General features: G+C 36.2%; 1 protein-coding gene across 1 annotated transcript; it reads right to left on the bottom strand.

Annotated features, from left to right (window-relative positions):
* Window positions 1–213: 213 nt before the first annotated feature.
* LOC108369626 (potassium voltage-gated channel protein eag-like) lies at window positions 214–27,465 on the bottom strand. Its single transcript, XM_017624775.1, has 4 exons — window positions 27,342–27,465; window positions 26,653–26,773; window positions 16,221–16,333; window positions 214–476 (listed from the first exon to the last, which is right to left on the bottom strand). The coding sequence occupies exons 1-4, from the start codon at window positions 27,463–27,465 to the stop codon at window positions 337–339; spliced, it is 498 nt and encodes a 165-aa protein (XP_017480264.1). The 3' UTR covers window positions 214–336.

Genomic DNA, 27,465 nt, shown 5'->3' with positions numbered 1-27,465 from the left:
CATTGCGTACATTTTCATTGAATCAGGCATGGGATTTTAGGAGTCACTAAGCTAAATTTTTTTTATCACCAAACGTCGCTCTATGAATAACGGATGAGCCCAAAAATATGCAGCTTAAAAGCATCTTCAGCTGCTAAATAAAAGTGTCAGCAATACGAAGGAGAATTATTTTCTTTAGATACATTGCATATTTTTAGGCTTCATTCAAAGATTTTCGGCTATCAAAAATTGAGCTTAGCGAATTCTAGAGCTGCAGCTATTAGTAGTTATAAGAGTAAAGTTTAGTGTTAGTAAAAATTAAACTAAACATTTTCTACCTCCTCTTGCTAATTTTGTCTACTTACCACCCTTTGTGTCCTCGCTGTCGATTGGCTGCTTCAGTGCGGTTATGTCCCGAAATGTTAGCAAAAATAGCACAACCAAATCCCTTTCGTTGCGTATGGGCGCAACCTGTAACAGCAGCCATAGTGGGGTTTCTGTGTGAGGGACGAACAAAGGAGAAGATTAATGAAAATAATCGGGGAATAGGAAAATGCTGAAACTAGATGGAGTTGTAAGAGTTAAATAAATCAAACGATTCCTTAGCGAAATGGAGCTAAAGAAATTTATATTTACAGATAGTGAGAAGATATTGCTTGATTAATAACGAAAGAATTTTGACGCCAGAAATAGTTTAAGCTGTGTTGAAGCGCCCTCAAGTAGGCTACACTTTTTTCTCCCACACAACCTCAAATGCTTGTTTACCCACATACCTGCTGACATTTGCCAGTAGAAGAGCGCAAAATTTAATACAGTGCAAATAAAGTCGTCGTCATCGTCAGCCTTGGCGTTAATAAAAATTTAGTAGCTCCCCAAAGTATGCTACGCCAGCAGTTAACTGCTTGCACGCGCGTGCTCTTAATTACCATTTTTATCAACTGCCTAGCAGATGGTCAGTTGGCACAGTTTCCTATGTGGCGCACTTATCCCTTGCCTGCCGGCTTCTATTCCTAACGTACAGGCATGCTTTATCCTGTGAGTATGCCAGCTTATTTATGTACTTATGTATGTATGTGTGTGAGTAAATATTACATTTCGGCGCCGGAAAATTATGCGTCGCAGTTGTTTGGCATTGTTCCGCGTTGCACGCAAGCATGTAAACATGCCACTCAACGCACATACTACATACATACATGTGCCCCCGACCAGCTCACACTATGGGGAGCACAGCGCCTAAAATCACGCTTTGCTGACCGGAAAAGAGCGAATATTTGGAGAATCATTAAGCATAGCTAGCCGGCACGCAAGTTGCCACATTCCAGCAGTCCTGTTTATAAAAGTTCTTCTAATATTTTCCTATTTTCAAATTGATTTTTATGAATGCCAGCTGTTCCACTCCATAGGCTCCAAAACCCTTTTCATGGCAGTTTACAATTGATTCCCCTTCGCAATATTTTCCTGTGTTCAGCCATCAATTCTGCCCATTATATATTTTCGTTATTGTTTGAGGTCACGCGCGGACACGAAGGTCAATCCGCGCTCGCAAACAATAACAAAGTCATCAATTTTATGATTTGTTGACACACATCAATTTTTTCTACGTTGCAATGGGCTAAAAAATGTGAAGCCGCGTGAGGGTGGAAGAGGCAAAAGGCAAAAGGCAAAAATAGCAACGACTATGTCTAAAAAAAAAATTAATCAATTTCGTTCAAGGGTTATGAAGCGGCGCAACGATTCGAGTGAGCAGCAACGACGGCGTCGGCGGCACAGGGGCGTGAGAAACAAGCAAATTTTCTAATCAACAGCGCTTGCAGCCGCGGTCATTTACGGCATTCATCGATTGTTGGGAAGCGATGTTTTCAGTTTGTGGCTGTTATTTGTTGCTGTTGCTGTTGCCTTTGCCGCTGGTGCTGGTGCTGCGTCTGCTCTAGTCGGCAGTGGCATGTCAAACAGCAGTAAAGTGGCACCAGAGCAAGTTTTCAGCGGCTAATAAATTTTTGCAGTTGTGTTTTTCTTGCCATCGCTAACATTATTACATTTTTTATGCCATGTTTTCGCCCTGACATTGGCGTGCTTCCAAAGCTATGTATGCTTCGTCCAAGCGTGGAAATTTTCTTCTTAGCGGCTCCAGGTGGCCTTTTATCTGCATTCATTTTTCTTTTCTGCTTTCTTGCGCTAATTTGTGGCAACGACAACATTGTTTTAGTGAAATTGGCTACCAAATGTCTGTCCATCAATGGAACAATGAGTCAAATGAAAAATACAGCATTGCTACTAATTTGTAGATGTCCTTTTAGACTTAATGAAAATGGTACAGTGCAGGTGAATTTTCAATAATAAAGTATTTTTCTATGAATTGAATGTGTTGACTATAGAAGTGAAACTATCGGGACTTTTTCGAGATTATACGTGACTTAACGGGACTTTTTGGAGATTGTCGGAATTTTTGGCACTGTTTTAGGATTTTTCCGAAACTTTTAGACCTTTTTCCGAGACTTTTGGGGCTTTTGATAGTATTCTTACGGCATTCCTCACAACTTTAGGTCACAATTCGTGCTTTTTTTGGGTTGGCAGGGAGTTTTCAAGTACCGTTTGGAAGTTTTTATTATCTTTAGAGATATTTTCATACTTGTGGGGGATCTTTCCGAAACTTTCGGCAATTTCTTGGGACTTTTTCGAGAGCTATTGCCACTTTTCGTATGCTCTAGGGACTAGGGAAAAATTTTGCCACTTTTTGTGATCTTTCGTTTCTTTTGGCTGTTTCGGGCTTATTTAAGGCTTAGTGACCCTTTGGTAACAATTTGAGGTGGATTTTGCAACTTTTTTAGATTTTCTGGCAACTTTTTGGTTCAACGGTACATTTATTTGTACCTCAAAAAAATTAGTAAGCAAAAAAAGTCGAAGTTCCTTTATAAAAATTATAAAACTAAGGATTGCTTAACAGACTCCGATGGCTATGTTTTCATTGAATAGAGTTGCCAATTATTACATTGTTTCGTTTTTTTTTTGCACCATATTTTCACTTTCAATCAAATTAGCCCACCGATGGCCTTAAACGGCAGTTCACATAGATAACTGGTACGTTTTGTATGCCATATTTTTTATTTAGTTTTGTTTTTCATTTGTGTAAAACTCTGAAAAATTCGTTTTTCTGCACTTGAAAATTTCAGCAAAAATATTTAAGCAAAAAATCGTGTTAAGCACTTGCTATGTAACTTAAGTATGTACACTTATCGCATAAATATTTGCGCTCTAAGCCACTAAGCCAGTTAAAAAGCCACAAAAGTTATCTCCTCGACTGCACTCAGCCAAAAGGCAAATATTTACGCATCTGGTTACACTTGTATGTATGTATGTATATGCGAGGCTATTTAACAAAAAAGCTAATACCTCATGCAACATGCGACCACAAGCGCACTAAATTTATGCTAAAGAGCACAATTTCCAGAAGATTATGAGTACAAAGAGACAGAAGTGTCGAAAATGTGAGTAATTAGCATAAATTTGGAGAAATGGGTTAAATTTTTTGGGGATTTTGAAGATCAAAGTACACAATAAATTGGAGTTATGTAAATATGTATTAAATATTGGGTTTTGGTTTTGAAATTCCAGCAAAAAGTGCCTACAAAAATGACGCGCTAAACATTTACCAAAAATTTTTAATTGTTCAGGCAATACTCATACGCCCAGTCATCCATTTGTGTTAACATTCAGTCACGTAAACAGACCTACAGTATTATTTATCACTTTTTTCCACATATTTCTATCTATGCATTTGTGTGCCAATAATGAATGGCAAGTGTATTAGAGCCTACGCTAAGCGCCTGTGCATATGTTTTACGCCGCCATAAACGTTTCTATTCGACTGCACTCAGCCACAGGGTGGCGTTTTGCATTGGTGAGAATTTGCGAATCGAAGTGGCGCAGCGCAAATTGCAGCAACAGGCCACAGCGAAAATCGCTTGTTATGTGCGAAAATGGAAAAATTTGCCAATTTCGGTTATATCAGACTAAAATATTTTTGTTTCAACCGAAAAGCTGTTGGAGCTAGTCGGCACGTAAATAACTTTTCTGGTCATGACACGAATATGGGTAATTAAAAGCACACGTAGATATGCATATGGAAGTGTAGATGCATATCAATGCCAGTGTTCCTGTCTATGTATATCATACATGAAGACGCATGTACATGTGTATTTACATTACGGCGAGTAAATTTTGTTTGACTGTGCGCGTATAGTATAGGAGGATTCTACGTGTAATTCTAAGCAAATTTGGCGAAGAAATCATTGGTCTAAAATTAATTTGGAGTTTTCAAATTGCGAAAAAGGGTTTTAAAGAAAATATTATAATTTTCACTGTTGCGCCCTCTGGTGGCAGTTTTAAGAAAAAAGATAAGTGCAGAAATGGACTCCTCATACCAAAAATCCCCTTATAGAATTTTTTTTATACAAAATTTAAGCACTTCTTGACGGCACCACAGCAAAATGCTAGTAAACCAATTTTCGCAATTCGGCAAACTCCAAATTGATTTTTTACCCATTGTTTCTGCAGTAAATTTGCTAAGAATTACAGCAGAATCCAACTGTGCTATCGCGCATCGTCGTAAAAAATCTTCCATACAAAATTGACTCGCCCTAATGTTCATGTATCAGTTGCCATCGATTTGCAGCTGTACGTGCGCTTTGTTGGCTTGAGTATTCATTTCATTAAAATGCAAATTTAGTAAATAATTAAAACGTCATTAGCCTGCCTTCCGGTTAATTAAATTTTCGCGAAATTTTTAATTGAAAATTGAGTCTAATGGAACCTGGAAAATTGAATTCATTTGCTTTGGTATAAATTCAACGAAAATATTAACAAAAAAAAAATGAATTAATTATATCTCAATAATATATAGCGCAGAACATTCGCAAATTTTGAAAAGAAGTAAATACAAAGCAAAAGCTTTAAAAAATTTCAGCTTCTTCTATTTGGTTAGATCAAACCTTTGTGCCACCGAAACATTTTATTCGCAAGGGTTAAACAAAATGGAAGTTAAATGCTTAGTTTATTCCAAAAAATTCACTGTTAATAAAAAAAGTTATAATTTTGAGCGAAAGTGGCTCTTTTTCTATGGTTTTCGTTTGCCTAAAAAGCGAAAAACAAACTGCTGGTGGTGACTGTGGTCATTTTTGGTACAAACACATACATAGCTTGGAGAAAGTGCAGTTGATTGGTGCTGAGCGTGAAACAAAATTCCTGGAAATCGAAGCTATGCATTTTCTTTTAGTTTGAAGACTAAAAAAACTAAGCTAAAAAACGCAATTAAGTAATCTGCAGCTGTAAAAGTGAAATCAGAATTTTCGGAAATTTTCTTCATGAGAAAATGTCCCAAACAGCTAGATTATATTTGATTTTTTTCACTTTGCAAGTCACAAAAATAAAAATAAAACTTTTTTACGAATTTACATACTTAAATCGATAAAATTTGTAGAGAGTTTTAAAGAAAAAAATTTGCTAAAATCTCTAAAGAAGATTGGAATAATTTTCTATTATAATCAGCAAAAGCAACTTGCCAAAAAGCGTCAACATAAATATTTCAGATATCTAATCGCAATTCGCATTTTTTCTCTTCTAGTCTGTAAACTTTTCTTGTTTCGTCTCAACTTTGCTTACAATTTCCTTTGAGCTTTTTGTTTATCAAAGCATATCCAAACACTTTCACACACTTTCTCCTCCTAAAACGTCTTCTACTCATGTTTCACTACAACTATCGTGTCAATTGTGTCTCAAAGCCATGTCGAAGTCATGAAAAAGTCAACAAGCTACGAGTAGCAATAAAAAAAAAAACCTTTTCGAACATTTGCCGCATATGTTTGCAGGTCAAATAGTTCGGAGAAAAATCGAAAATGAAGATATAAAATTGCAAATGGCAGCACAAATGGCGAGTGTTTTCTAGCATTTCAATTTCTTGCCAATGTCTGCGTGTTTACATTTCGAAGACTTTTTGTTATAGTCTGGCTGATATTAAACAGTAAACAGTAGTAGATTTTGACAGCAGAATATATTGAATATTGCTTAGCGTATTTTCGAAAGGTTTTTTTTCCATAAGACACACTTGGATGAATTTGACTAAAAACATGCGAGATCTAAGTGCGGCTATGAGCCGGTTTTCATGTTGCCTATTTTTAGGGGCATATATGTACTATTAAATTATTATATTTAACCATTCTTTCCTCTCTTTTCCTGCAAATAATTAAGGAATTATTTAGCAATGCAAATTTGCAAAACTCATTCGAGACACATTTTATGGGTATTACGCTGTGCGCTATCAATTCTTCACTGTAAAAGACTACCACAGCGCCATCTGTTAGTAGTCCCGGCCTTGGTAGCTGATGCACATTGCATTTAGTGCAGCTGTCCTCACGAATCTCCATTAATTTTCTAGCCCAACAAAGAAACTTTCGAATATTGATTGCGTCTTCAGTAAACAGTTTTGTAAATTCTCAAAAATAAAATGCAACACGCCTAAAAGCATGCCGTCTGTTTTTGGTAACAAGGCACTTTTTCTGTGAAAATGTGATTGAACAAAATGAGGTAAGTACTATCCTCTTTGTCACCATACTGTATGATTACTTCAATAGCCTACTATTTACATTTTATGTGTTTTTTTTTTTGATTTTGAATGAGTCTAGAGTCTAGCTTTAACTTTAGTTTTTGAAATATGTTTTTTATATAATACAATATCAATTGTATTTGCCTATTTTGCCATTTTTTATTAGCTGCTGCAGCTTTGAGTTATCCGGTCGCTTTGTACCTGCTTGCTGCGGCTTTCCATATTGCGACATTGCACAGCCGCATTGAGCATCTGAAAATAATTTGAAAGTATACATAAATAAAAAACGTGCTTTTGCAGATTAAAATAAAGTTGCTAAACAAGGAAAAAATTAAACGTACATATACTTACATAAATAATTAAAAGCGAAAATAAAGTGGAAGTAAAAATTGGACATAACTACAAGAACGAATACATTTACGGACATTTAAAACCGTGAATATGGTGTTTAAGTATTTTAAAGCCAGAAAAAAACATTCTGGACATAAAAATTATGTCCAAAAATTTATGTCCCATTTTTAAATACATGGCCAATAATGTATGTGCAATTTCTAAGTAAAAGAATAAGCATAAATTTATGTATAAATGAACAAAAATTTAAATCCAGTTTTCAAATTGTTAAAATTTTGTGGAACTACCAAAATTGCTCAACATTTATCTTTAGATTTCGAATTTTAAAAATTACTAACAATTTATGTCCAGTTTCTTAGATGACATTTTATGCCCGGCTTTGAAATTGCCTAAAATGTTTTTCCAACTTTTACTTTATTTTGAGCTTTTTTTTTAAGTACAAAAATTCAAAAGTCATAAAAAAGTTTCCAAGAAAAAAAAGAACAAAAAATATAGGCGAAAAATTTTAAAATTAATTACACACATACATACTTACGTGAAACATAGTAAAAGTATAAATAATAACGAAAAAGCCATGTTAATGCTCGGGCGTAATGACGTCAATTGTTTATATACATATTTGTAAGAGTGTTTGTATGAGCGAGCGCTTGTTGCATTATTGCTGATTACTTTGCAGCAAAAACAGATAAGTTATAAGCGACTAAAGCGACTCGTAGCTGGCGTGCATTGGCTGGCTAGGATATGAAAGGCAATTAACCCTTTACTAATGGCACTTAGCTTGATTGCTCTTAGGCTGCAATTTTTTATTGTGTTTTTTTTCGTCCGTTACTTATTTGCTGCAGTGCTTTTATTAGCATTTCTTTCATTTACTTATTGGGCAGATAAACAAACACATACAAGCCGCTCAATGCTGTTGCACTAACGATGGCACTGCATGCACTCTACTAATCTACATATACATACACAGACACACACATATTTATTTGTGTGCTAAATACATATTTTTGTGTACGAAACGAGCCCTACTACAAAGTGCCAAGTACCTGGGTGTTTGTTGCAAGCAAACCTCTACTAGAGCACTGCCGTAAACTTGCCTATTTTTACCTTGCCGTTAGTGCCACAACAAGCCATGTTGCAAGTAGCAAGTTGCACAATTTATGCTGTTGCATATTTGCATATTTAACGTAAGCTAAAAATAAAATCAACTACCTTAGCAGCTGGCAGCAGTGAGTGTGTGTGCGTGTGTGTGTGTGTATTTGTGGCAAGTTGAAAACATGTGTTAAAAACTCAATAATAAATGTGCAGGTGACATGTGGCCCCAAGCTGATAGGAGTTGTTGTTATTGTAGTTGTTGGGTAAGCAGTCGTGCTGCATGTAGCTCTAAGCAACTCAAGCAACTTTACTTGCATATTTATGAGCAGCTAAGCCTCTTCAAAACGGTTCAACTATCAATGCAGACGCGAGTGTGGGGTGTGTTTACAAGAAATAGTTGCCAGATAACATTTGTGCCAACATTGTGTGGATGTGTGTGTGTGTGTGGCTTTTGCATATGTGATGCCGTCTTATCGACTTAACATCACAAACTCAGTGCCTACTCGCAGTCATATCTCGTTTAGATGTTTGTGCGTTTACTTGGCCCAATGGTAGCAAAAGTTCATAGGCGTTTTTTCCAAAACTTGTTGTCTACTTCAAGGCGCGCAGGGCGGAAGGCTGTGTGTATTTTCGAAAAATATCTGTACAAAGTCTCGAACTGCAGTGAAGCACAAAACTTTTGCTTCATTAAATCTCAAGTTGAAAAATATTCAGTAATTAAACACTTTGTTCGCTACAACAATGCTGTCGCACAACTTCGCAAAGTACTCGTAGAAAAAGGGAAAGCACTTTAATCAAACTTAAAGCAAAAATACTCTGCGGCACTGTTAAGTCATAGCATCACTCTTGACAGCAGTTTCGTTAATAATTAAACCCTATGCCGCTCCAACTGTACTTTTTGCCCTTGCTTTACTTACGAGTACTTACAAGTAAAATTGTGCGCCTGTAGTTGCTCTTGCAAATAGTTATTGCGTTACTGGCTTGGTTTGTAAATTTTACTGCAGCCATAGATGTCGCCAGCAGTTCACAAACTTTTAATGGCTTTTCAAGCTATTAAGTGAGTAACGAAAAGGGGTCGAAAAATACGAAAAGGGTTCATTAATACATGAACTAAGATTGAGGTTTAATATTGATGGAGAACTAACTGGAGCACCATTCTAGCTCTCACGCCAAGATAACGGTCAAATTTCCCCCTCCCAATACCTGATAATACTTCCGCATCCTCCTCTGACTAGTCAAAGTTGTTATGTGTAGCCGTACCTCTTGGATAGTTGGCCCGGTGTATTTACATATGTAGTGAAACTAGAGTAGTGCTATGCTGATGCCTCACTAAGTAGAATGGCCTTGCTATGGCAGACTGGATCTGCAGCTCTACCGCTTTCCCTAAGTGAATTTCGGACCGCAGACGGTAATAATGACATTAGCTCCAACAACTCTTCCACGGACAATCTCTATCCGACTATGTCACAAAACAAGTTGAAAAAAACTTTACTTCAACCCTTAGAGGTCATTTCAGCACTGTCGCAAACCTTACCAATCTTGAATCGAGGAGCTCAGTCGACGTTGCCTCAAATAGCATGTCTGCCTTTTCGTCTAAGTCAGTGGCTTTTGGATCCTATATCTCGGGCTCCACGTCTAAATCATTTCCAAAGGAGATAGTCATTTCGGAAAGGTATTGTCATACAAGACGCTGAGGAGACTTGGGAAACAGATAGCTTGCTATAAGCCCGCTACTGTCAGATCTTCCGGGAAACAAAATATTCGATGCCATGGGAAATATTCCCTTTCGGCCTGTATGCAGGGCATACCACGATGAGCCGGCTGATGTTTGGTTCTAATCAGGCAGTGCAATTCTGAGTTTCCAACACACAGCTAAAAGNGACAAAATATTCGATGCCATGGGAAATATTCCCTTTCGGCCTGTATGCAGGGCATACCACGATGAGCCGGCTGATGTTCTGGTTCTAATCAGGCAGTGCAATTCTGAGTTTCCAACACACAGCTAAAAGTCGTGATATCATGAAGTCGGAGGAGCAATAGGCAGGCGAAGCGTGGCGGAAATCGTTCTTGACGAAAAATCAATTGCAAACCTGGCCAACTAGAATTCGATGACTACTTATAGCTTCCTAGCCTCAACGCTGGGAGGAGCTCATGCAGTGAGGATGTAAAGCTTTTGATTATTTCTACGCCAGCACAATACAAAAGTTATGCTATGGTGTGATTCAAGGGCGATACAGATCTTTTTCAGGCATTTGGTACTACAGGCTCTGGCAAAGTTAGTCATGAAGGGATTCTTAGTTGAACAACGTATAAAAGTGATCCAAAGGATTTATAAAAACGAGTCACTATTTGGTGGGGTTTACGGGCAAGCTGAATTAAATGACATGGACTTGGACAATATGTGGTTCCAACAAGACGGTGCCACTTGCCACACAGTGCAAGAAACAATGGCACTATTGCGAACATAGTTTCCAGGACGCATTGTGTTACGAAACAACGAGGTCAAATTCCCACCAAGGGGACTTCTTTCTTTGAAGCTATGTGAAAAGTACAGTCTATGCCAGTAAGTTTGATACGATTACAGTCCGAACTGTGCAAAAAGCTATAGAAAAGTTTGATATGCGCATTCGGTGTTGTTAAAGGAGTTGCGGTGGGCATTTCACGCATGAATGCCATTGACTAAAAAAACATGGTGAAATAAAAAAAAAACAATTTCGCTGAAATTTTATTGTGTTTATTTATATGTAAAACAAAATCTGCGGCACTATTTATCTACCATATTACTTATTAAGAATTGGCTATTTTAGAATGTAGGCGATAGTAATCTTACGCCTGGTTCTCTATATCGCCATACTCTCCCATCTTTAACTTCAGATAACTTCATGGAAATTTCCTATTATTTTTAATTTAAGACCACCGCAATGACCTAATTTTCATAGCGGAAGTCTTGGAGAGAAAAGGAAACATTTTTTTTTGTGTCGATGCAAATAAATCTAATTACGACTTTTAAATAAAGTTCCATAACGTTATATACGCATATGGATTATATGTTTAATTTCTTTCATAAGCTGAATGAGAATTGCTAAACAAGCTGTTTAAAAGTTTGATCACACAAAAAAATAATACTCATACATACATTATAGCTTGCGGCTTGGAGTTCTGAACGCAAAGTCAATTTGAGGCAACATATTTTTATCGTCGGAAAATCTTGCATAGTGATATCTTAAAACGCATTTCAGAAGCCTCTTTTCACTTATCCGCTACTGTTACGACATAATGGGACCGCTTTTTCTTTTTTCGGACTCTATTTAACACTGCGGAATGAGTACAATAAATATTTCTCGGAGTGAAATTTTCTGCCTACACAAAGGGGTGAGGTTCAGTATGTACGCATACATAAACTTGAAATTGAAATAAAGTTAACGCAATTCTTTTGAAATTTTACCCAACAATCCCAATGCTAAATAAATTATTTACTTAAAAATTTTCATCTGTACTCCATTGTCTTGTAAATAAATGTGTGTATTCGACTATAATTCCCCACATTTTTTGTTACAATTCTGCTCTTTTATGCCCGCAAATAAATGTGCAATGAAAAGTCAAAACAACTTTGTATTTGCCAACAACGCAAACAAATTCTGTATTTATTGGCAAATTGAATTTCTTTCCAGTTCATTGATTTGTTTCTATGGAATTAAGCACACAGCATGACACTATTTACTTATTCACAATGCTTTATTGCATATTATTCTGTTATATGCCTAAAAATATGCACATAAATATAACCGAAGCTGCTGCGGCACACAGTTTTGCATCGCATTTTCGGTAATTGATACACAAATTATTATTTTAAGCAATTATGAAAAAGTAAACAAATAATGCATGCACCCATACCAGAAAACAAACTAAATGTTTTGTAGCCATCCCAAATGTATGCAATTATAAAATATGCAAACAAAATTTAAACAAAAAGCCATTGTTAATTAGAGAATTCGGGTTTATTGAATAATTTTCTGCCTGTTGCTATTGATATTGGCCGATTGAAGGCTAATTTAGACATACATACATACATACAAACATTTTGTGGTGAATAACTCATAAATAATTTTTTGCGTTGATCCTAAATGTATGCAGCGGTTATTTAATTCTCGCCACAACATGAAAAGTTGTGTAGTTGTGAAAAAATATTATTATTAAATAAAGCGGTTTTAATGGCAAGGCAGTGAAATATCTAAATTAACCCGTTGTGATATTTTTTCACGCCTAAAAGTATGCCACAAAAAAATTTTAAATTTATTGCTGAACAAAGCAGCGCTGCAGGCTTAAAATAATGAAGTGTAACGAGTTAGGAAGTACAATGAAAAATTAATGTAATTACTGCAATTTAAAGCGCCCACTTTCCCCTTTAAATCGTTGACGTTTTCCCCTCCACCCTTTCGCTTCCCATATGCCTTAAATGTCACCAGCGCGCCAGCGGAAGCAACAGTAAAATGCATTTCCAGTGCTCATAGCTTATCGCTCATCGCTTATCAGCCAACGGAAATGACTAAATCGAATTCAATGGCAATGCGAACAGGAAGCATATTGCGGTGTCAAGTGAAAAGGCGTGGAAGTAAAACGTATGTAGATGCGCCCGCGGGCGTTTACCAATATGCGATTGCAATAACTAGATAAGGCACTGAAAGGTTGAACGCTCGCTTTTGTGAAGCAGCTACTTAAGTGCATTTGAGTATGTCTTAAGTACTACTCACCACAATTTTCTAATAAATAGGCGAATTGTGCGCATAAAAGTATGCAATATGAGCCAATTATTTCATTCGGCTTTTTAGCAAAATGTATCTATGCAATTCACAAACGCCTTTTGAATTCATTTATTGAAGTCGCAGCAGTCTTCGCCTTCTGTTTCATTAGCTGAAGGGCTCGTAAAGATTTCAGCTTCTCTCTCTCTCTCTTTGGATTTGTTATGGTGTCAGAAACGTTTCCTATTCATGGTTTCTTTGCAGCCCTCAAAACCAGAATTTTGGATTTACAATGACGCTGGTACTTGTTGGCTATTAGCGCTTCTTCCCTGATTATCAATTTCACATGCATGCATAAATCCGGTTCTCTCGGAATGGGTTTTCTACTCTCATTTCCATGTGCAACAGCTGTCGAACGACCAATGCCCTTTCACATCTGCTTAACGCTATTACATACTTATCCTACAACAACTACATTGTGTAGCTTTACAATGTGCTACGCATCTCGTTGACCTCATTCACATTGGAGACGCCTCCTAATGGGCCACTTTAACCCACTTAATGGCGTATACGACACGGCGAACGACCGCTGAATCGCAAGGCTCACACATTTGCAGCTAGTTACTGTTAGCTAGCGGTGCAAGTGGCAGTAGTAACAACAAGCGGACGTAAAAGCGCACAAATATACTATACTTACAAATATGTCATATGATACAGGGTTAACCATATACATACATACATAGTAGACAACACACGCAACAACGGTAATGAATGTAATTGGGATTGTTATGCGGCCTAACGCCACAGCAGTCAAAGGTAGCTCACCAAGCAGAATATTATAAATTAGTTTGCTGCTGTTAGTGAAATATGCACCTTTGTGCCACTTACATGTGTATACATATATCTATATATAAGCTGCGCGCATTTTTGCGACCTTTTGTTTCGAATTTCCACAAAAAAAAAACAATGTTAGTAAGTGTTCCAAATGCGGTTATGTCCGCTACCTCTGGCGCTGGAGGCGCANGCGCGATTCCATACTTATCCTACAACAACTACATTGTGTAGCTTTACAATGTGCTACGCATCTCGTTGACCTCATTCACATTGGAGACGCCTCCTAATGGGCCACTTTAACCCACTTAATGGCGTATACGACACGGCGAACGACCGCTGAATCGCAAGGCTCACACATTTGCAGCTAGTTACTGTTAGCTAGCGGTGCAAGTGGCAGTAGTAACAACAAGCGGACGTAAAAGCGCACAAATATACTATACTTACAAATATGTCATATGATACAGGGTTAACCATATACATACATACATAGTAGACAACACACGCAACAACGGTAATGAATGTAATTGGGATTGTTATGCGGCCTAACGCCACAGCAGTCAAAGGTAGCTCATCAAGCGGAATATTATAAATTAGTTTGCTGCTGTTAGTGAAATATGCACCTTTGTGCCACTTACATGTGTATACATTTATGTATATATATACGGCGCGCATTTTTGCGACCTTTTGTTTCGAATTTCCACAAAAAAAAAACAATGTTAGTAAGTGTTCCAAATGCGGTTATGTCCGCTACCTCTGGCGCTGGAGGCGCACTAATACTTGCATGTAATTTAGGTTGTTTATTAACGCAATGCTCGCGGCTACATGAATTATGCATTAAATTAGTTTAAAGTGTGGCTGTTGATATAATTATTTTGGTGTTTCATGGCTTTTGTGTGATGTCGTTTATTTTAATGCGAAAATTGTCACTTCTAGCGGTTAAGGATATTTAGCGACACTCTGATGTTTATGTATATTACTAGCTTTACACAAATATACGGTTAAATAATACTTTAACAATTATTGTAACGAATTTTCGCGAAAAAATTTGTTTCTTTCAACAGCAAAAATATTATCCCAGGAGTAACTCATCGTTGGAAAATAAAAACTAGAGATAATTTTTTTGCAATTTAAGGACTGGGCATACATTTTTAGTCATTTAAAAAAGTGGACATAAGTTTTATGTCATGACAAAAAATTTTTTTTATCAAGACATAAATTGTGTGTCGGAATATAAATGACCATAATTTAATGTTATGCGTTCAAATGAGTAAATGTGTCAGTTTCATAATTGACTAAAAATTATGTCCAACTTGTGAAGTATAAAAAATTTATGTACAGTTTTTGATTTACTAAAAATGTATGCCCCGCTTTCACGTTCAAGCTTCCATTGATACATACTCACAAAATATTTGCTCGTATCTAGTAAAGTTTTTATCGAGCCTACAATTCAGAAAAAAGTTTCACAAGCGCCTTTTCTTACAACCAAGTACATACTACTTCGTTTCTTTGATACTTTCGTTTACATACATATGTATGTATGAATAAGATTTATTGGATAGTATTTTTAAAAAATATTACTTTCCCACAAATTTAATAGCTAGCACCTACTCTTATTTTTTTTAACATTTTCGTAGACAAATTTTTGTCACATAAATTTCGTTGCCACTTCAGTTTTACTACTCACTGTTCTTTTTATATAGTAAAATTTCGAATTGATCTTGTTGCTGATTCTCCAACGTGTATTCCAGTCGCGCGACCGTTTCCTTGTCTGTCAGCTCGCCATACATNAATGGCTTTTGTCGTGTCCTGTCGTTTATTTTAATGCGAAAATTGTCACTTCTAGCGGTTAAGGATATTAAGCGACGCTCTGATGTTTATGTATATTACTAGCTTTACACAAATATACGCATATATGTATACGGTTAAATAATACTTTAACAATTATTGTAACGAATTTTCGCGAAAAAATTTTTTTCTTTCTTTCAACAGCAAAAATATTATCCCAGGAGTAACTCATCGCTGGAAAATAAAAACTAGAGATTATTTTTTAGTAATTTATGGACTGGGCACACATTTTTAGTCATTTAAAAAAGTGGACATATGTTTTATGTCGTGACAAAAATTTTATATCAAGACATAAATTTTATGTCGTGACAAAAATTTTATATTAACACATAAATTTTATATCAAGACATAAATTTTATGTCCGGGCATAAATGACCATAATTTAGTGTCTTGCCTCTAAATGACTAAATGTGTTCATTCAGTTTTTAAATGACCAAAAACTGAGTTCAACTTTTGAAGTTTCAAAAATGTATGTCCAGATTTTGATGAATCCAAAATGTAAGCCCCGCTTTCACTTTCCATTATTACATACTCACAAAATATTCAAGATCAAATTTTTATCGTGCCTACAATTCAGAAAAAAAATTTCACAAGCGTCTTTGCCTACAACCAAGTACTTCGTTTCTTTGATACTTTGGATAGATTTATTGGAAAATATTACTTTCCCACAAATTTAGGATAGATACTCAAGCTGCTAGCACTTACTCTTACTTTTTTTTAATTTTTTCGTATGCAAATTTTTTTTACATAAATTTCGTTGCCTCTTCAGTTTTACTACTCACTGTTCTTTTTATATAGTAAAATTTCGAATTGATCTTGTTGCTGATTCTCCAATGTGTATTCCAGTCGCGCGACCGTTTCCTTGTCTGTCAGCTCGCCATACATGAAGCCGCATCTGAAAGGACAAAAAAAAGTTGTAAGAGAGAGGGACTATACCTTTATTAATATGAATTATTTTTTCTTTCTAATGAGTTCCAGGCTTGCTGATTTTTACCATCTTTGAAAAATTAAAATCATAATTTATCCCTAAAAATTTCTAATCATATAAATGTTCCCCATTTTTAGTTAAAGAATGTGAAACACCGAGGTTTAAAAATAAGATTGAGAGTGGGATTATGGCAGTTGATAAGTCAACTTCAACCAATGGCAATCTCATAAACTACCACCCTCCTGTGCTTGTAAGGCATGTGGATCGGAGTCCTGTGAGCTTGAATAAAAAATTTGATCTACATACGTGGTAAAGAAATTACATCATAAGCCGCTTGAGAAGTGCACAATTGTAAGTTATNTTTAATATGAATTATTTTTTCTTTCTATTGAGTTCCAGGCTTGCTGATTTTTACCATCTTTGAAAAATTAAAATTATAATTTATCCCAAAAAAATTCTAATCATATAAATGTTCCCCACTTTTAGTTAAAGAATGTGAAATACCGAGGTTTAAAAATAAGATTGAGAGTGGGATTATGGCAGTTGATAAGTCAAATTCAACCAATGGCAATCTCATAAACTACCACCTTCCTGTGCTTGTAAGGCATGTGGATCGGAGTCCTGTGAGCTTGAATAAAAAATTTGATCTACATACATGTTAAAGAAATTACATCATAAGCCGCTTGAGAAGTGCACAATTGTAAGTTATAAGCTTTCTGATCTTAGAACTTCGCTTAGATTCCGACAGAGCATGGTACTAGACTTAGAATCTTTAAAGCCGAGATTAGAAAAGCGAAGGTGTCTTCATCGATGAACTTCTACGTGTAGATGAAGAGCAGCCTTAAGTCCTCGAAACTTAGACTCATTCGCGCTAGGAACCTTGTCCTCCTAGGGTATCTAAATGAAGATGTGGAAGTTGGAGAATAAGCGGCGATGAGTCACTCAAACTACTCTCTTCGAGGCTTATATTTGCCTAGCTGCAGGTGTGGTGTCGTGTGACTGGCTAGCCCTCTCTGAATTATACTTTTTATCTATACGTAATTCCATCTATTTATAGCCATATAAGCTCGTCATTGTTCTTTGATTTTATGTTTGCATTGAGGAGCAATGCCAAAATGAATGAAAACATCGACACAGAAGCAAAAAGAGAAACGAGCACACGCCAAATAAATGAATTCGATAAACAAAAGCGAAAATCGGCGAAGGCATACCGACTATTTCGAAGAAGGTGAAAGGGACAGAGCATTGCTTACAGAAAATCAAATACAAAAGTCAATCAAATAAACAGAAATAGGGCAGAAATGACACAAATCCTTTTTTGCGAACGAGGGTTGCAGAATAAAAAGGATTTGAAAGGCGCTGTGGCGGCGATGGCACAAAGAAAACTTGGAAAGTAAATAGTAAAAGTGCGCTTACTAGGGCAGTGGCACGAAGCTTGGTGTGCCACAAAACAGATATACGACACAAGTGTGGAGGAGGAAGGTGAACATGATTGGTAACGGGGTATTGCCTTGCGTACGGTTTCGATAGCTTTAATGTAGAAGGCAAGATTGGTTGGCTTGCTGTTAGTTCGGCACGCAACTGATTGATAGTTTTAGTTTAGGTGACTGATGAAATTTTCCATATAAGTATACAGTGAGAGTGTGGGAAATTCAGGTAAATTTGAAGAGCGTAAATGGCTTGGTGGTAAAATGTTTAATTCGCGCTCAACTTTTGCTACTTTCTTTAAATTTTTTTTTTTTTCACACTCACAGCCTTGGGGATTTTGAAAACATACGTAAGTGTATGTGTGTGTGTAAAAGCCATCAGAATCAACCGCTACACATTGAAAATATATATAGAAAACCAATGTTAGCCAAACAGCGGCAAAGAAAGCAAACAAAATTTGACACGGCAACAACAAAAACAACAGCAAAAGCACACCGCAATTCTCAACCACCGAACGCAGCCGCAACCGCAGTGTGAGAGCGAGTGACAATAGCAACACCCGCAGAGCCAATAACAGCAAAAACAATAATAACAACAATAACAAAAACAATTGAATAATAACATCAACAGCAGCCACTAAGCCGCTTTGATTTCGAGCAACAAAAATAAAAGGAATAATAAAAACAAACAACAATTGACTTGCGACTTGCAATGTGTGTGCTGGCAAGCAGACAATGCAACGTATACACACACACACACACACACAAGTTTCACACACTCAACTAAACTTGCAACAGCGTTGTCTATTTTTAGGCGCTCGCAATCGAATGCTGCTTTGATTTTATTTTAGTTGATAGTTTTGTGTAGTTTTTCGTTAACCCTCGGAGGTCCCCTCTGAAGAGAAAAGGAAAGCCCATGACTTATAAAAGATAACATTGTTTACGTGGTGTGTCATGATTGGAAAAGTGTTAGAGTGGAAGAGCTTGGCAGGCAAAGCGGAAAATGATTTAAATTNCTGTGGAGCAACAAAAATAAAAGGAATATTAAAAACAAACAACAATTGACTTGCGACTTGCAATGTGTGTGCTGGCAAGCAGACAATGCAACGTATACACTCACACACACTCGTTATAAACTTGCAACAGCGTTGTCTATTTTTAGGCGCTCGCAATCGAATGCTGCATTGATTTTATTTTAGTTGATAGTTTTGTCTAGTTTTGCGTTTACCCTCAGAGGTCCCCTCTGAAGAGAAGAGGAAAGCTCATGACTTATAAAAGATAACATTGTTTACGTGGTTTGTCATGGTTGGAAGAGTGTTAGAGTGGAAGAGCTTGGCAGGCAAAGCGGAAAATGATTTAAATTGGGTTAATTGTGATTCCAAACTTTTTGATTTTAAAATCTTTGCGATTTTATTTAAATAACTTTTTGATGTTACTGGCTATAGGCTTTGGTCATTGAAAAACTTTGCAAAAGCTTTTGTTAAATAAAAAAATTAAGAATATATTTTTGATAATTTTAAAATTTAACATGCATTTCTGGCAACTTGAAAACTGGACAAACTTAAAAACAGGACATGAATTATTACGGTAAAAGGGCATGAATTTTTGGTAAAGTACAAAACATAAATTTTGGGTGATTTAAAAGCTCATCATACAATTTTGGTAACTTAAAAATATGACATAATTTTAGGTAATTTGAGACCAGGACATACTTTTTTGGTTTANTTGTTACAAACAGGCCAAGCAGCACTGCTAGTTGAACACTTTAAAAGAAACTGGCTATAGGCTTTGGTCATTGAAAAACTTTGCAAAAGCTTTTGTTAAATAAAAACATTAACAATATATTTTNATGTTACTGGCTATAGGCTTTGGTCATTGAAAAACTTTGCAAAAGCTTTTGTTAAATAAAAAAATTAAGAATATATTTTTGATAATTTTAAAATTTAACATGCATTTCTGGCAACTTGAAAACTGGACAAACTTAAAAACAGGACATGAATTATTACGGTAAAAGGGCATGAATTTTTGGTAAAGTACAAAACATAAATTTTGGGTGATTTAAAAGCTCATCATACAATTTTGGTAACTTAAAAATATGACATAATTTTAGGTAATTTGAGACCAGGACATACATTTTTGGTTTAAAAAACGGTTTAAAAACTCGATAAAAGTTGTTTGTCCATTGCGGCCACAATAATCTCGCAACGGAAGCTAGCCCCAGGTTACCCTCTTGAGCGGGTAATGCAAAAGCTAGCTCGACTTACTGAAGTGGTAAGTGCCAGAAGGCCAGTATTGAGCTCACCATACAGCGAACAACGTCTTGTGTGCCTGATGCGGTTGGTCACTGCACTGGATGAGCTGTGCTATGGCCAATGGCTTCAACGCCTCTATAAAGTCACCTGCCAATTAGGACGTACCGCTTCTAGAATTCTTCGTCGTCAGGTACACTAACAGCTTAGGAATAATGGGGTCTCGAAAGAGGACTTCATGAAGGTGGAAGAGGGTATTCGGTAGACGCGGTATATTATTTCGAGAGATAGCAAAAGATCGAGATATTATAAGAACAAATGAAAGCGAGCCCAAAAGTAGAAAAATAAATATTAAGTGCTCGGAAAATAATTGAATTGTAGCACAAGGATGAACGCCACAAAATATATACACGCAGAGCAATATAAATAACAGTAAATAGCCACGCGCGGAATAAATCAACTGTGTAGTAGGCCAAAAGACAGAGTAAAGTGGCCAGATCGTAGCAAATAGCATCGCGGACACAACGCGAGCAAGGAGGCAGCGCACACCCAAGGATATTTAAAAATAACTTTGGTGAACCGCTGCAAAAAGAACGAAAACAAAATTGCAAACCCAAACCAACACACAAATCTCAGAGAGGGGCAAGTAAAGTTCATGCGGCGGTTAGCTGTAGCTGGCAAGCAGCGGAAGTGGCTGGCTGGAGAGCTGAAAGCCAGGCAGCCAACAAAAACGCAAAAACAACCCACAAAATAGCGAAACGAAAGCCGCGGAAATCAACGCAGCAGTGAGTAGCAGCTATTGGCCTCTAAAAGCCAATTTACAGCTTAGGTAGCCGGCGCTGCCGCCGCCACAAGGCGAGGAAAAGCAGGAAATTTACGGCTTGAAATCAGCGAGCAAAAGTGTACGGACGCAACCGAAAGGCTGTCATGTGGTTGCACAGATACATATTTGTGCCGGCATAAATGTGTAAGTATGGATATGAGTGTGCGCGTATACTTGCTAAAGATGCGTTAAAAGGGTCCAACTGCTTGTTGACTATTTTTAGAAATTAACTGCTTGCGGCGATTGTAAACATTTGCCGCATGTTAACGGTAAATCAGGCGCTGTCACGCCGCTAATTGCTCGGTGCGGTCGATGTGAGGTAAGATGAGCGGAGCTGAACTGAGGTCCAAGGTAGCCCAGTTGGGTCAGGCAAGCAGGCACAGTTCAGCACGTTCATCTCGCTGGCAATGAGCAACGCGAGCAGCAAGCGTTTGAGGAACAGTGAGATTGGACGATGATGTGGGCCTGAGTCAAAGTGCATTGCCAATGTATAGCTCGCGGGTAAACAGGCAGTCGACGGAGCAGTTTTACACGTGCACTCCACACGCACTTCCATGCTCTTGCGTTGCACTAAGTGTAGGTGAATAAAGCAGCTGCTTTATTTGGCTGAAGTCTACAGCTTATTTTTAGACCTTGTGCTACATAATTTTAGATTGACGAAGATGAGTTGACTATTTTTGTTTGCTCGCTGAAATGCAAGTTTTCTCTACACTCGTACGCTAAACGATTTTCAAGGAAATGTATGGCTTAGCAATGTTTAGCTGCACAAAAGGCTCACGGTATACCGCCAGCAGCTGCTTGCGTTTATACCTTCTTCTATTTAGAATTCTTTTTGTTTTCACTCGCTTTTATTAACATTCATTTCGCTTACTCAGTTCTCATTTAGGCGCTTAAAACGGCATTTGGCCAGGAAATATAGCCACGGAGCAGAAGTTACCAAACATTTTTCGTCGCTAAGGGTGGGAATAATAGAAGGTAGAGTGCTTGAAATACACAGAAAAAAATTAAGGGAAAAGGTCAGACCACAAGAATGTTTTTAGCGTATTTTCAGCTGTTGCTCAAGCTCATAAATTAACAAATTAAAATAATTGGAAAACAAGTAATTAAAAAAAATTAAAGACAAGCTTTCATTAGTGGTTAGTAAAAAAAATAAAACTCAAACACCTTAACGGCTTTATTTTGTGTAGAGTTATTTCTTTCCATTTAAGTAATATTTATACATTCTGAATATGAAACAAATCGGACCATAAATATGGGTTTTCCCAAATATCTCGACTCTAGCGCCATCTATCGGGCAACATTTTTGTGGCCTTATTCTTTTTCATTTTAGTAATATACATACGTTTTAAATATGAACCATACTGGGCCAATAACTATGGCTTTTCTAAATATGTCGACATCTGCGCCACCTAGTCTATTAATTTATCTTTCATAGCGCATTTTCATCGGGTGCTGAGCTTAGTCTAAAGTTTAAAGTCTTTAGCTCGTCGGGAACTTGGTTTTGGACTTAAGCAAAATATTTCATAAGCGTTTTGAGAAGTGCATACAAGAGCTAACTCAGCATAACAAGGCAATTTTTAATAAAAAAAATAAATTAAATGAAAAAAGAACAAAATACAAAAAATAAGTTTCTAAAAATTACATCAAACTTAAAAATGAAAAATCAGAAAAATTAAATAAAAAAATTTAGAATAAAAGAAACTAACTCGAATTTCTCGATTGGCACGTCTTTGCCTTGCCCACTGTGACTCTTTCATTCACCGGAGCTAAAGGATATACAAGTACTTTCCCCTTAAAAAAAGCTTTTCACCATGGCGAGCGAAAAAGCTTTTTTCTAGAATAACAAAAGTCTTTCGAAATATCTTACCAGCTGTCCATCATTTGTTTTACGAAAGATCTTTTACTATCTTAACCAGTATTCTTTAATAGTTTGGTTATATTTTTAAATTTAATTTTATTTTTAAAAATTTATTTTAATTTTTATTTTTATTTTGAGTTTTTAAGTTAAATTTTCTTTTAATTTTTCAGATTTTATTTCTGTAAAAAAGTATTTTTTTAAACTTCATTTACTATTTAGAAAGTTCTTTTATTTATTTTCTCTTTTTTAATTTTAATTTGTTGAATTTTGTTAATTACATTTTTTTTTAATTTTTAGATTTTATTTTTTTTAATTTAGTTTTTTTTAATTTTTTTTCTTTTTTTTTTATAAAAATATTTATAATCTTATGTACTATTTCCTTTTTAATTTTTAGTTTAATTTTCTATTATTTATTAACTCTTATTTTTTAAAAAGCAAAAAAAAATATATTTTTTTATTGAATTTACCTTTTAAAAAAAATAATGTGAAAAGGTCAACAGCATAACGTTAAGGGCCGGTTGTGCAATGTCTGATTAGCACTGATCGGAGGTAGAAGCTCTGGTTAAATATAAGGACTGCTTTATCGATCACATGTTATATGCATGACGTCGAAAATGTCGATAATGATGTTTAACTGGGACGTAGTCATAACCAGACATTGGGCAACCGTCCCTAAGACCTCCTCGTTAGCAGATCTTTCGATTAGTCTTTCGAAAGACAAAGTAAATAGCTTTCAAGATAGTTGCCATAATTGCCCTGTAAGTTGCACATTTTCGACGCTTTTGTCAAACATCTGACTTCTCTTTAGAACTCTTCTGCAGAAATGACGTTCTTGTTAATCAAAGTGAGTGCGAGAAAGTCCTCTTTTTATTGTAGATATTATATTAAAAGCTCTTAGGGTTAGTCACGATATTTGCTGTACCAATTTTACTCTCTGTATCGGTTCACATTAGCTCTAATGTGCTGAACATTCTTTTAATTTTAGCACTCGCGATTTTTTTTTTTTCGTTTAGAATTCAGTAATTAAGTCGCCATTTACTTTTTACTTACCTCAACTGGTGGTTTCACAAAAAGCTTTTATGCTTTTCGGAAAACAATTCTCATCAAGTGAACTGGACAGTCAAATACCAGTGTTTATTTAGCACAGTGAATTGCAAATAATGCCAATGGAAATATAGCACACAGCGATTGAAAGCAAAAAGGGAAAATATGGAGCAGACTTCCAAGGCAATATGACGTCTACGGCGGAACTTCGACCAGGATATGAAGGTGAGACCAAGCGCAGGAAAAATGTAGGTAGGCGGCCAAAGGCAAAAAGTGGCAGACGTATCGCTGTCTAATGAAAAAGGCAATCTGCTGCTTTATAAATCGAACTGTAACTGGGTCAGAGGCCAACAGACAGCTAAGCTGCATTCAATTTAAAAGCAAGGGTATAATATATTGGCCATCAGCGAATAGCACTTGTGTTCGCATGATTTCTTCATTTTCATTTGGAAACTTTTTCCCTGTGGCTGGTGTGTAGCAACAAAAACAACTGTGTAAAAAATAAATTTTTCCGCTTACACTTTTGCTTGCATCGCATTTCATGCGTCCAGCCACTCACTTGCTTCTTGCTTTTGCAGCTGCCAACGACAGACCGACATACTTCCCTCAGCTCCTCGCATTTGTTTAGCAAAAAGCGCTTTGCATAAATTTCACTTTATTTCGATTTAGTTATTTTCCAACTCACAACGGCAGTGTTTGGCACACTTGCAGCTAGGGAGGAGTCCACTGCGTAGCTCAGCTGTTGTAGCTAATGAACGGGATTTGTATTGTACATAGTCGGGGACAAGCTGGATTGAAAATGACGAACGAGGGAAGGGCGCAAGCGAAGGTCGTATAAATAAAATAAATAAGATAAGCAGCCAAAGCACTGCAGCAATTTGTTTGTTGGAACGCAAGCTAATGGTGGTAATTTTTCACTGCTCAATTGTTGTTGAGACCGCCGATGAGGAGTCTATAGGGAAGATTCGACTTTAATGCTGTTGCGTCTTGCGCACTTGGTTGGAAATTATTATTCAAATTGCTGTTTTACGTGATTGGAAGGGGGCGGGGTCGATGTTTAAACTTTTTATCGGTGAATGTAGATAAAAATTGTTCTGTTGCTTTTGTTTGAAATTTAAGAGACTTAAATATGTATGTATGTAGTAAGGAAATTGAGTTAGCATCTTTTCGAAGATAAATTCGGATCTTCAAAAAATTTTACTGTTAAAATCGATGGAAGGCATAGCCAAATAAGAAAATAACAAATTTTTTTCGAGACTTTCTTCTGTGATTTTTTCCGAAGCTTCGACATATTTTTCGCAACTGTTTTGGTCTCTAGGAATTTTTTTCTTGTACTTTTTGATTATCATGTATTTTTGTTTGGCAAGAAAAACTGATATTTTTGGATTTATTAAAAAATTAATAGATTCGTATTTTCTTTGCGGGTTTTCGCAAATTTTTCGGCTCTTTTTGAGATTTGCGGAATATTCTGAGATTTTTTTTCAGATATTTGATTTGCGGATTTTCCAGCTTTTCTTTCTGAGGGATGTTTTAGAGTTTTCGCATCTTACTCAGGACTTTTCGAGATTTCGGGATTTTTTTTGTATGTAGGTCCATTAATTTTTTTTAGATTTTTTTTTTACCTATCGCATTTTATTATTTAACTGCCGGGATTTTTTGGGAAATTCCGGTATTTTCACAAGTTCTTATTTAACTTGCTCTGTATGCATGCATGTGTACCCTTGTTCTAATATAATATTCACAATTATATTCATGAAAAATGGTTTGAATTATTTTTTTTTTTCTGAAAATATAGTTAATTCTATAATATGAACCATACAAATCAAAGTTTCACACTTTATACAAAGTTCACAAAAATTTTAAAATTTTCATCAAAATTTTCAACTTTTTAGTCAGAATTTATAAAAAATTTTAGGGTATGCAGTTTTTTAGCGCATTGAAGTTTCAACCGGCTACAAAATCGCGTTGATTTTTGAATTTTTTTTTTGTGGACGGCTACAAAACTGCATACTCGAAAGATCCGTATTTATATTCCGATTTGGTTCGGAACGTATATTAAGTACATGAAAGGGAATAACTTCATTAAAAATTGTGCCGATAGGTGGCGCACAAGTTGATATAAGTATTTGGCAAACCACTATTTATGGTCCGATTTCGTTCTTGTTTAGAAAGCTTGCTTTAAAAATATTTGTTTTTACGAGTAACTTATTTCGTTTATAATTAAGGAATTTTCCGAAAAAAAAAAAACAAAAGTGGTCAATACAGAGGTTTGTACTCAGGCAGAATTCAAGAAGCATATTTTTCATTACCATCCGATATTCTATTAACAAAATCTGACTATTCCGGATCGTTAAGATCATTTACTCATTGCAACATTCCACGTTTAGTGAGTAAACCAATATGGAGCCTAAAAGTATGCACCACACTAAAGCTGCAGAAACATTGCACGAAATTGCAATGTTTATTTAAAGGCAAAAACCGCAACCTAGAATGGGATCATTAAAGATCAGACGACTGAAGACGAAATCCATTCCGGGTAAGACATAAACTAATTAGGTCAGTGGATTTTATTTCCTCTAGGATGATCTGTTTAGAATTTTCTGCTATTTTGGATCAAACTAAGGACGTCGCTTTTTATGCTTCAAAATCGCATTTAAGGCAACCCTTTTTTCACTTTCGTTTTTTTTTTCTTCAGATCATAGATGGAGGGCCCTATTTTTGTCACTTTAAATAACATCTAGAGCGCCTAACAAAAACAAAATACTAGTTTTTAGTGGTTCAGGTCCCTAGCAATTGCTATGAAAATCTACCCACAAGAAGGCAACATATGAAATTTCTGGCACCAATGCATTTCAAACAAAGATATTCTCTACACTTGTACTCACCTGCACGACTTTTGCATGACTTCCGCGCGATTGTAGCCACTAATTTTGCAAAAGGACTCATTGCAATAGACAATCGGAAAATCCACAATCTGTGCGTTGGCAAGTAGAAATGAGCTGTCCGCTGAAAGGAATAAGGAAAAAAATAAAAAATTAAAAAACTGTGATAAAAAAGCGTTGGCGGAAAGATTTTTTCCCCTAATTCGAAGGAATATTTATTTCAACTACATTGAAGTCAGCACTGCAAAAGCTGATACAAAATATGCAGCGTATGGGCGTTTGCGTGAGAAAATACAATTTAAGTATTTTATAAAGTTAATAGAAAAATGTCCATATGTACGATTTAAACCAAAACAATAATGCACATTAATATACTTTGCCACGCATTTCGAATAATAAACCTATTTTTTGGTTCCTCACACCTTCGAAAGAGTATTGTGCACCATGGCGTATGAGTAATAATCTCTTAACTGCCCTTTTAGCAATACTGAGTTAATTTAAATTTCGCAGGGCTCTGTGATTAACTTGGTTCAATTCAATGATCTGGATTTTCCTTCCTTTATATGTTACTTCTGCTCCTCTTCCGCCTTTACCCTTCCTAAGCTAAGTCTATGCCTAAATCTAAACCACAGCGCGCTATAAATCTTAAAGCTTCCTAATCACTTTTTGCCGTCTTCTAATCCAGCACTCACTTGCGCTTAGCCTTAGGTTACTAATACCGCTGGCGATACCGGAGATAAATGCATTTATCCTTCCGCTGAACAAATACACCCACAAGCGCAGTTCCAATTGCAAAGCAGCTGCGATTTGCAACAT

Source organism: Rhagoletis zephyria, unplaced genomic scaffold (genome assembly GCF_001687245.7).
Source record: "Rhagoletis zephyria isolate East Lansing unplaced genomic scaffold, Rhagoletis_zephyria_1.1 Rzeph_scaffold_03773, whole genome shotgun sequence".
NCBI lineage: Eukaryota > Metazoa > Arthropoda > Insecta > Diptera > Tephritidae > Rhagoletis > Rhagoletis zephyria.
This window is presented reverse-complemented; position numbering and strand designations above follow the sequence as displayed.